Below are 10,787 nucleotides of genomic sequence, written 5' to 3'. Positions count from 1 at the left end.
GAGTGGGGTTGGATCACCGAGGGAGGAGGGAGTTTGACCCCACAGTCCCCTCCCTCTCTTGGCTGTTGTCAAGAGTCATGGTCTACCCACCTGCAGGGAGGGCACATCCTGCGTGGGGTCAGCCCAGTGCCATTTCCCAAGGGTGGCCACCTTTGCACACTTTCCTGGGTACATGTAGGCTGTGGTGCTCCTGGCCAGTGTAGGCTGTAGAGCTGGAGGGACACGGGGGGATGGGAATTGCAGCCCAGGGCCATGTGATCAGCTTCCTCTGCTGCTGCTGCCCTTCCTGGGCCTCAGCCTGAGTCACTTCCAGTCCTGTCCTTCTGCCTTCGGCCCATTCCAACCATGTGCTTGTAGCCCCAACGTCCCCCCGTGGCCGCCAGAGTCAGTGCCACCACCCACTCACTGGTATCATAGTGGTCATGCTTTTTAAGCCCCTTGCACTCCAGATCCTCTTTCCTGCTTCCACTGGGCAGAGGAAGGGAGCCTGCCTAAGCCTGGTTGCTGCCTGTGGACACCCAGGTTGGCCTCTGAGGCCTCGTGGGGTCCTGCCTTTTCTCCTTGGACTTAACTGTTCGTGAAGCTGTGCCAGTGCTTTTTGTGGGTCATGTCACGCAGCCCTTGTCATCCCTACCATTTAAACAGAAGAAGGAGCCTGCCCAAAGTCACAGTTAGGATCCAGCAGAGTCCCCTCTCCTCTTATGCCTTGCAGTTGCCTTCCACCTCCATGGATTCACCACTTCCGCTCTTGAGAAACTGCTTCTGTGGCTACACTTTGTGCTTCTGATTAGCCCATCCTTTTACTACAGTGAATCTCATTGCTAAATCTGATGGACATTTCATGTTCTCATCATCTTTAGTTCTGTCATTACAGACCACACTTGCTTTTCCTTCTATCTCCTAGGCCACTTTGTCTCTGCCAGTTTATTCTCCACTGAAGACAGAGATCACTAGCTCTCAGGCTAAATCCTGGATCTACTTAAGCAGACATCACTCTTTGATTTCCAGGGTAGCATGTCTGGCTCAGCCTTTGCTTCTAAGCTCGTCTTAAGGTAGTGACTGCATTTTTCCTTTGCCCCCTTCCCCCTTTTCTTCTGTATCTCCAGGTCTTTATACAGAAATGTCTCCATCCTCTCCCCTGAACCTCCACCAGCATGCTCTCCCAGTTACTGCTACTTCACTAAACTCCAATTTGTAAGATGTGTGGAAGTTCAACCTCTCATCACCACAGGCACCACCCTGATCTAAATCACTGCCCTGTCTCATCTCAGGAGTTAGCCCTTCCAGTCTGCCAGCCTGGGTGGCCTGAGGGTCTCACCCCACACTCCCCCACTAGAGGCAGTGGGCGTGGTAGTGGCTATAACAATGGTCCAGGTGTGAAAGGAAGGTGGCCAAAGATGGGAGCAGTGTATGGTCAGGTAGAGAGAGGTGTTTTAGTGGGTTTAGAGATGTGGAGATTGGAAGTGGGGGAAGGAGGTTCTGTGAGGGTACTTAGGCTTGCTGGGGGGGGGGCTTGATCTTGGGCTGCTTGAATTTTAATGCCAAATAGGCAGCTGGATATTTAGGTTGGAGACAATAGACCTGAGAATGATGTGCATGTAGGTGGGGTTTAGTGAGTCCCAAGGTAGAGTGAGGAAACCAGAGATGGGCAGAGGAGAACACTGAAGAGGGGACTAGCGCAGGGGGCCCGCTGCTCAGGAGACTGGAGGGGAGAGGAGCCCTGCAGGCACCCGCATTAGGAGGTTTCAGAGTTGGCACAGATTTGGTTGCAGGTCATGCATGACCATGAGGAGAGCAGTTTCCCTGAAGCTGTGGAGCCAAAGTTGAGCTGTGCAGAGGTCCTAGTGAGTGAGGGTTGGTGAGTAGAAACAGTAGCTGCCACAGGATGGCTTTGGACTGAGATTTTGTTTCTCCTTCAACAGAATAGTTGGTATTTCCAGGCCTGGGATATAGCTAGAGGAGTGAGATGTGGGCTGGTTCCACCATGGCAACCCTCCTGAGTACTGGCATCTGCGTTTGGGAGACTGCTTGACTGTGTCCCCGCCCATCTCCGGTGCTGAGGCCAGGGTGGCAGGGAGCCCTTGGCCTCTTCCCTACTCATCCCTGACTGGCGCCCCATACCACAAGGAGACAAGCTGGCTCCTCTGTCAGTCACCTGTTGCTGGTGATCAGTTCCATTTGTTCAGAAGCACTTACCTTGACTTTTCAGCTCTTGCCACATGGGCTTAAAGGGAATGTGGGTGACCAAGGGTATGTATGTGCTCAGCACAAAGTATTTTTAAAATCTGCTTTTTATTTACATTTAAGTCAATTACATGCATGTTTTATTTTTTAAACAAGTAATTAGCAAAATGCATTAAAATTTTAAAATAGCAATTAAATATACAAAAATATATAGCTTATAAAAAACTGCAAATGTTTAAAAATATTCTGCTGCAGAATTCATAGTGTACAAACATGTCTATGAAACCTGAGGCTCAGCATTTCATAAACTTCTTTTTTTGAAGGAGTTATATACAATATCTAGTGAATAAACCCCAGTAGGCTTAAAACTACAAGACTGATATCCCCTCTTTCTGGCAAAGATCTGTCAAGAGACCAAGAGAGGACAGTTCAGGAACACTTTCTTGGAAGACTGAGCTATCATCAGGAAAGAAACACTAGCCCCATCTTATTCTCCTGTTCTAGGCCTGAGAGGGAAGGATGGATGGAAGGATGGTGTGCACCTGGCCTGAGATGCAGATTTTCCAGGCTTATACTAGCTCAGGGAACTGCGAGGGGCTTCATCGAAGTATAGCCAAGGCCCTTGACACTGGTAGGTATGTGTCTCTGGAGCAGGGAGCCCCTGGCTGTATAGCCACAGAAGTGATTTCTGGGTTGGTAAGCAACACGTGCTGATGCTTGGTCTAAAAGTGGAATAAAACTCTGCATCTTGCAACAATTCAGGCTGTGAAGCTGAACTGGGACAGTAACAGATTTACTGAATAAGCCTCTCTATTTTCCTCCTCATGTTCCAATCAAATGGAAGCACATTCTGTGGCACACGGGAGCCTTCATTAATCTAGACACCAAAGGAACGTGGCCCAGCATTTTCCAGTTATCAACTGCAGATTTCATCAGAATTTAGACACATTCATCTCCTTTGCTCAAATTCCTAAATACTAATGAAAGAGGTTCATTGATGGAAGAAGGGTGGTTTCACATATAGTTCCTTTCCAAATTTCTGGTCACAGCCTTAAGTTACACTTTTAATCCAGGGAATCCCTGGGCTGCTGCTGTGGGTGGCAGGATACTGGGGGGAGGGGGGGTAGAGGTGGGTAAAGAAGGAGAGGCACAGGTCGCTGCCCCTACCCCCAAGGGCTGCCTGGAGGAAGCTTTAACTTTGATCTGCAGAGGGAAGAATGAACTTTTTAAAAAAAAACTGTTGGTGGGGTAATTTCTCATTGGCTGGAAAAAATGTTGGGTGAGGAGAAAATTCTGTGGGAACATTTGTTCTTTAGTGTGTGCACAGAGTGGGGAGGGAAAGGGAATAGGTTCATGAACTTGAACATGGACATTCAGCTATGAGGCAGCTGACCACCTATTTGCTTAGCAACATTTGAGACATCTGCCCCACAAAATGAATTGCTCAGCCTGCTGCTCCAACTCCCGCCTCAGAAACATGGGTTTGCCTAAGAAACCATGGCAGTTGTAGCCAGATGTCACTGCTGGGGTGTCAGTCCTCGCTGGAAACTGGGTTGGGGGCTGGGGTGGGCCTGCAGCCTGCGCTGCTGCTGCTCTGGAGTGTCCTGCCAGACTCAGACATAGGCTGGGGACTTCCCTGGTCGTCCAGTTTCTAAGACTTCGCTCTCCCAGTGCAGGGGGCCTGGGTTCAATTCCTGGTCAGGGAACTAGATCTTACATCCCACACCGGGGGGAAAGAAGAAAAAAATGGTTGTGCTCTCTTGTTATTTGGGCATCTATAGTTAAGAGTCAGGGAGGGACTGAAGTTCGATTTGTGTAGGAAACGAAGATTTCATCATGCTGCAATCAGTGGAAAATATGCCTTATTCAAAAGGAATGTAGTTACAAAAACATCCCCCAATTCTGGGCTCACCTTTTACAGATATTCTGACTTCTGGGATGGGTCTTCCCATGACTACGAATGGTTCTTGAGTAGTACTTGTCTGGTATTACATAAGTGGAAAAAGAAAAAAATTACACAGTTGATTCTTGAACAGATGGATTTGAACTGAGGTCTACTTACACATGGATTTTTTTCAATAAATACATTCTACACGGTCCAAGCTTGGTTGAATCCACAGATGCAGAACCACAGATATGGATAGCTGACTGTCAGGTTACATGCAGGCCATACAGGGTGTCAGCACACCTAACCTGTGTTGTTCAAGAGTCAGCTGGGTATATAATATAGATACATATACACACACACACCCCTACATACATGTACATGTGTGTGTACTTGCTTGTATATGCATGAATGAACAGGGAACCAGCTAATAGTGTGTACTCAAGGGGTGGGAAACTTGGCTTACTGGAGTTCAGGAATGCAAGGACGACATAACTTTGATTTGTGAACCACGTGAAGGGATTACCTATTCAAAGAATGTAGAAGGAATATTCAGCACTGAGCGAAACCACATTGAGGAGCACAGTGGGCAAAGGTAAATGGAAGTGACTGAGGCAGATCAGGAGGGGAAAGGGAAGGGAGCCAGGTGAACTGGGGCTCAGTGGAGAGCCCCTAAATCTCAGGAGGCTCTCAACTGTGGTAGTTCCTATCAGGACAACAGGGGAGTCCCACGTGGCTAGCATGATGTCACTTAGTAGCACCAGCTCCTATGACCCCCCCAGGCCTGCCTGCTGGGCTCCAGACATGGTAGTCAATGCCCATAACGGCTGGTGGGGACACCCTTAGTACACACTCCTGGGTGAGCAGCGAAGGAAACAGGCTTTGAGAGGCTAACTTGTAGAAAGGCACATGGCTAGTGAGTGGCAAGGGGGTGGCTGAAAAACCTGAGCAGCTTTTCTGTCCAGAGCTCTGGGGATGTCTCCTTGTGTGCATTTCATAATTCCCAGAAAACATCTCAGAAACAGTTACTACAGTTGTTCAAAGTAACTTAAGAGTAGAATCAGGCCATGAAGATGATAGGCTTTGGAATAGGGATGTGGAAGGAAAGGATCTTTGTTAAGAAGAGGGCATTTAGCCACGGTGGGAGGTCCTCAGTAGCCCTCAGCCCAGAACTCTCCATGGGCTACCTGCTCCTATCTGACCATTACTTTCTTGGCCTGACCAAATCTTTGTACCTACTCGGCCAGGAATCAGGTCAGGCTGGTTTTGTTTCCTGTTCCTGCAGCCAGCTGAATTCAGCTGTACCCCTAGTAACAACTAGATAATGATTGACCCACCTGTGGAGTTGAGTTGAGGCTAAGTTCTGCTCCTCTAGCCCATGGTACACAAGCCACACTCACTCTGAGCTGCTTAAGACATGTTTTAAGACCAAGTTAAAAAACCATGTCACCTGCCAGCTGCCCAAAAGCAGACCAGAGTCCTCACACAGGTTAACAAAAGGTGAATAACTCATGGAGATAGGTCTGGACAGGGCAGCCTCACTGAGCTGTGAGCCTGATGAAAGAGTATTAAGGAATCTTTAACTTCTTTAATAGTGGAGGTTTGACCTTGTCCCTCACACAAAACTGATTTTAATCAGAATTAAAGGAAGATGTAAATTAAACCCTGGCCACTCAGTTAATGTGGGGAGCAGACACTTGTGTTGCGTTGTTATGAGGCGTAAGAATGCATGAGTGACACTGGCCGTGTTCCAGTAGGACACTAAGCCAGCAAAGCGAAGATGGACACTCGGCCACTTCAGTGTCAGGCCCCACCTTAGTGAAGAGCTGAGTTTTTAGAAGCCCTGCACGTTCACAAACGCTGAGATTACTACAAATACAGGGACTTTGTGAGTCTGTCTCCTTGGTACTGACACTGAAATCCTATGAAAGCTGTGAGATGAAAATAATTTGCAAGCACAGAACACAAGAATTCCTCCTCTGAAGGGAAAGATTCTTTTTCCTATTGGAACTCTTTAACGAAGATGTGACATTTGTCCCAAGGCTGTTACATGAAAATGTGAGTGTTGGCTATTAATGAGGCAAGTCCAGAAGCAAGCCTACCTCTGACATTGGTCACTGAAAACATTTCACTGTAAACTGAGTGCTTTCCAGCATTCAATTCTATTGTGCTACAAATAGTGAATGCAGAAACAGGGTGAAAGTAGGAGCGTACAAATAGTTCTTTTCATGGGTGCCAGACAGGCTAATAAGGCTTTCATATAAAAATATTCCACACTTCCCTTGCCCTGTTTAAAGAAGCAGTCCAGCTGGCATACCACAAATAGGTCATATAGGGTACAGCCAATTCTGACCAGTGGATTTGTAATTTTCCGAACTGGATTCCGCCCAGCACTTTTCTAGGCTAATGGGAATTTTCCTCCTCATCTGGTCCCAGCCATCTGAGCCAAGGATAGGTTCCCTCTCCCATCCTAAGACAGTAGAGGCTGGATTCCAAAAATATTCCTGGAGACATTCCCTGAACGGAGTAGCAAAGTTTCCTCCAGCCCCGCTCCGTGTCTTAAACGCTGCATTTCCCATGAGAAGCTGCCCCTAATCACACCTGTGGGGTAGAGCAGAAGCAGTGCTGTTGAGGAGGCCACCCCTAATCTGGAAGGAGGTGGAGAGCAGGGCTGTGGAAGAGAACTTGCTGTCTGACCCAATGCTGCTTCACATAGTGAACTTATAAAGTAGTCATGAATCCTGCTGGACTCTGAGTCATTTCTAGAAAAGTAGGACAAAGAACCAAAGAGCAGCATGCGGTTTTTCTCCTGTAACGACACTCTCAACTAGTTATTGTTAAGTCTGAATACTGAGGCACACGCCAATGATGAATAGCCCTGCAGGAGCTTCCTGAAACTATTAACAATTGCAGGTGCCTCCCTGGCTTCAGAATTACATAGGGTTCTTATTCGGGATGCTTTAAATAGTTAAGATGTCAACGACAGGCATTTTCTCTTGAGGAGAAATAGAGACAGGGAAGGGAAGGGAGGGAAGAGAACAGAGGGCAGGACAGGGAGAGGCAAGGGGTTAGCATCCTCCTCAGCTCAGCAAGGCCAGGAGGACTGGCCCATTATCAGAGAGATGCTCCTTTCCGGAGCCATGTGAAAGGCTCACAGCAGCTTCCTACTGGGGCAGTGGGCCAAGACTGGCAGCTACACTGGAGCCACATTGTATATGTGGGGATGTGGGCAGCACCCTGGGGCCCTCGGGTCATACAGGGACAGCATGGGCTCAGAGACCCGCCCCCTGCTGGGGCTCCTGATGGTGGCTTGACTGTGCCTCACTGGTGAGTAGGAGGGGAAATAAGAGGAAATGGCTTTTGACCAGACCTTTCCAAGCACATCTACTGTTTTTAGCTCAGATGATTTGATAAGCAAATGTGAACTTGAGGAAGAATCCGTGGTGGCAGGTACTGCTGCTGTGTTGTAACCAAGCCCCTGGGTTTCCAAGATGGCCTTATCAAAGGAACAATGTGAACAGCCTTGTTGGCACTGCCTCCGGCATTGCAACCAGCTGTGCTTGGGCTGAGGTAACCGCTGTTTTCACTTGGCTTAGAGGCTGCTGGGAGGGTTTGCTGCTGCAAAGGTGTGCAGGGTCTGCAGAGAAGCTCATATGTTCCCAGGGTGTGTGTGTGTGGGGAGGGTAGGGGCTTTAAAGACCCGCCTTGAGTTCCTTTCTGTAACACTTGGGTTTATCTTCCCTTCTGGTTGATAAAGATTCATCTTGGCATGGAGATGAGTGTCTGGGAGACAGAATGTAATGGAGTTAGCAAGAGATCCTCATGAGGTTTCTTGAACCAAATTGTGGGCTCATCCATTCCTCTTGGCACGGGGTAGTGTCAGAGTACTTTGGTTGTCACAAGACGCAGAAGTCTGGGTTCCCAGCCTCGCTGGCCCGAGGGTTCTTTATGAGACAAGGAAGCAGCAGCTGGTGCTCCTGCGAGAGCAGCCAACACAGAGACCACTTGTGTTCCTCCCAGCTCTGCTCCTCCCAGATCCTGCAACAGTTTGATCCTGTGGTGAGCTATACAATGTTCTCTGCCCCGGGGAGGGGTCCCTGTAGGGGTCCACGGTCCTGCTTACTGTGCAACTGGGCCAGCTGCAGAACTGGCATGTTGCACAGTGGACATACTTTGCGAACTTCCAGCCATTTAATAAGGCACCTGCAGAATGAGACACCACAAGAGGCAAGATGTCAGTCCCGAGTCTGTGGCACCACCTGCCCACACATCTCACATGCTGAACATGTTGGAAACCCAGATCTGGGGAGTGGAGTGAACAGCCAGGTCCCAAAGAGTTCTACCACTGGGTGGAGAATGCATTTCATTCTCTGGAGGAACCAGAGACTCCAGTTTTCCAAGAGGCTACAGTCAGCATATATCCTCAGTCATCCATGACTTCTTAAAGAATGAAGTACACTGAGGAGGGTGGTGGGAAGGAGGAGGAATAGGTTTTCTAGTACACATACAAAACATAGAATTGTAAGAGAGGGAGGAATATTAAACATGTCTGTAGGAAGGGGGAAGATATGGTCCTACACTACTACTTACACTGACTTATTTATTTTGATTTAAAATAATTATGGTTTTGATTAAAATAAACTTTTAGGAAAGGAAATTCTTACTGAAAAGTTCCAGTAAAATAGCTTTTTATAGCCTGTGTCTCCAAGGAGGTATGGGCTTGTCTGACTGCCTTAAGTCCTGCCTTGGTAGTCATGTTTCCATTACCCTGATCCCTCCTAATGTCTGTCTGTCTGTATCTTTGTCTCTTACACACATGCACACACAAATACAAATGCCACTCAGTAGGGTGCTTTCAGCTTTCTACATTACAAACTAATCATGAAGTCATCAAGCTTGTCTGCCACTGCCCCAAGCCCATGGGTGAGTTGGTCAATGTACCTCAAACTCAGGTCCTCTTAAATAATCCCATGCCAATACTCACTTTCTGTGGAAGGCATGCTTACATGGACAAATCCCCAACTCATCTCGAGGCTTGAAGTCTTCTAGACACACTGCACAGAGCTGAAAGACAGATTTGCAAATGAGGCAAAGTATCTGCTAAGTCATTGCCCAGGCCAATGTAAAGTGCAGACCCCTGAGACCCAGCCATTTGAAAGGACTTTCAGTATCCCACAAGTCTTTGAAAGAAACAGGATTAAATGGGCAAGGTCTTCTGAAGAAGAGTCTCCTGCTCTTCCTGCACATATCTCAGAATTTGAGGGCAGATGGGAGAAGACAAAGCAAGAGGCAGGTTCCTTTACTTCAGTCCATCAGAAGAGTCTGACTTAGGTTTCTTCGTATCAGATAGACTGAACATAATTTTTTGTGCTGTGCCAAGGAGCTGACTTTTTGTAGGAAATGCTCTGCCTACTAGCAGTAGAGCCCCTAAAAGGACCTCGGATCCTGAGGCAGGTGCTGGGGCTCTCCTTTTTCTGCTCTTCATAATGTGGAATCTGTAAACCATAGCACAGCCTTTGGTAATATGCTGCTTGTAGTTCCTGGGGTCCCTTACTCTGACACTGTCCTGTCAGTGTCTGTCTTTGTCACATAAAAAGTGATTCAGGAGTCACTGAATTTAAACTTAGGAAAATGTACAGATGGGGCCAGGATTGCTCTGATAGGTGGCTAGCCTCAACTGCTTGGAAAGAAGCCTTATTCAAACCCAGATGCTGGGTTCCAACCACTTCTTCTTCAGCACTTACCAGGGCCAAGGGACACCAAGTATCGTCCCATTTACTCAATTTACAGATGGGGAAACAAACTCAGAGCAGTAACCATGTTGCCTAGAGGCAATGCAGTTGGTGAGTGGCCAGGCCTGGGTGAGAATCCAGGTCTGTAAACACTTTGATTTGCCCAAAGCTTGAACTCCTCCCTGCTTGCTTCCCTGTCCATCTCCAGCGGTCCTGGTTAAGCCATCACCATTTCTTGTTCAGACTGCTGACCAGCCTCCCCATCACCCATTTCTTAACCTATAATATGTAATCCAATATTCTTAGGTTTTGTGACAGGACATGTGGCTCTTTGTGCCCTGTGGCCAGTGCTATGAATGTTGGTCTTCCATCACCCTTCTCCACAGAACTCTCAGGGCCTTGTGTAACAAGATCTTCACAGGAGGAGGAGAATGGATAAGTGTCTTATCAGTTTGGATTACTGCTGAGACAGCACGAGAGGAGGGAGGAGAGCAGGACAGATGGCTGGCCTCGGCTGGGACACCCAAGCTCTGTGACTTCTGCCATCGTGTTGCCCCTCAAGCTCTCTTCCTTTATCTGCAGGGTAAGGACATTATGTGCCGCTCCCTCCCTCCACCTGAGACTGTCATCATGTCATCAGCTCAGGTTGGGGGCAGGCCTGAGGAGGTAGGAAGGCATTCTACCGATACCAGTTTTTATTCATATTTAAATTTAGTGATGGGAACACTATTTTCAAGCCCATTTTTGTTTTCTGGAGGAAGGTTAAGAACAAGCTGTGGGTAAAGATGAGAAACTAGCAGTTTTGGTCTTGGGCTTCAGCTTCCCATCTGTAAAGGGGGAATGATGTTCCCACCTCCTACACTGTGTGAACAGGTCCTCTGGCCTTAACATCGAGCTTTCTTCCTGGCATAACCTTCTGGAAAAAAAAACAAACAAACATTGAGGACTGCTGGCTATGCCTTGTAGAGATTCAGTGCTGATCCTAC

The 10,787-nt window shown here is 47.9% G+C and overlaps 1 protein-coding gene across 2 annotated transcripts in view; it reads right to left on the bottom strand.

The window, feature by feature from the left end:
* Positions 1-2,275: 2,275 nt before the first annotated feature.
* Positions 2,276-10,787, bottom strand: part of RNF24 (ring finger protein 24) — a 115,748-nt gene continuing 107,236 nt past the window's right edge. Inside the window, exons 5-6 of one of the 2 annotated variants that reach the window (XM_012188713.4) lie at positions 9,054-9,133; positions 2,276-8,272 (exon numbers count right to left, since the gene is read on the bottom strand). In XM_012188713.4, coding sequence (XP_012044103.1) covers positions 8,134-8,272; positions 9,054-9,133 — 219 coding nt within the window. In that variant the 3' untranslated portion in view covers positions 2,276-8,133. The remainder of the gene's footprint in view (positions 8,273-9,053; positions 9,134-10,787) is intronic. The other variant, XM_027976831.3, reaches the window with a different exon arrangement.

The sequence above is a fragment of the Ovis aries genome, chromosome 13 (genome assembly GCF_016772045.2).
Source record: "Ovis aries strain OAR_USU_Benz2616 breed Rambouillet chromosome 13, ARS-UI_Ramb_v3.0, whole genome shotgun sequence".
NCBI lineage: Eukaryota > Metazoa > Chordata > Mammalia > Artiodactyla > Bovidae > Ovis > Ovis aries.
Note: the sequence above shows the minus strand (reverse complement) of the source record. Positions and strands in the feature narration are given on the sequence as shown.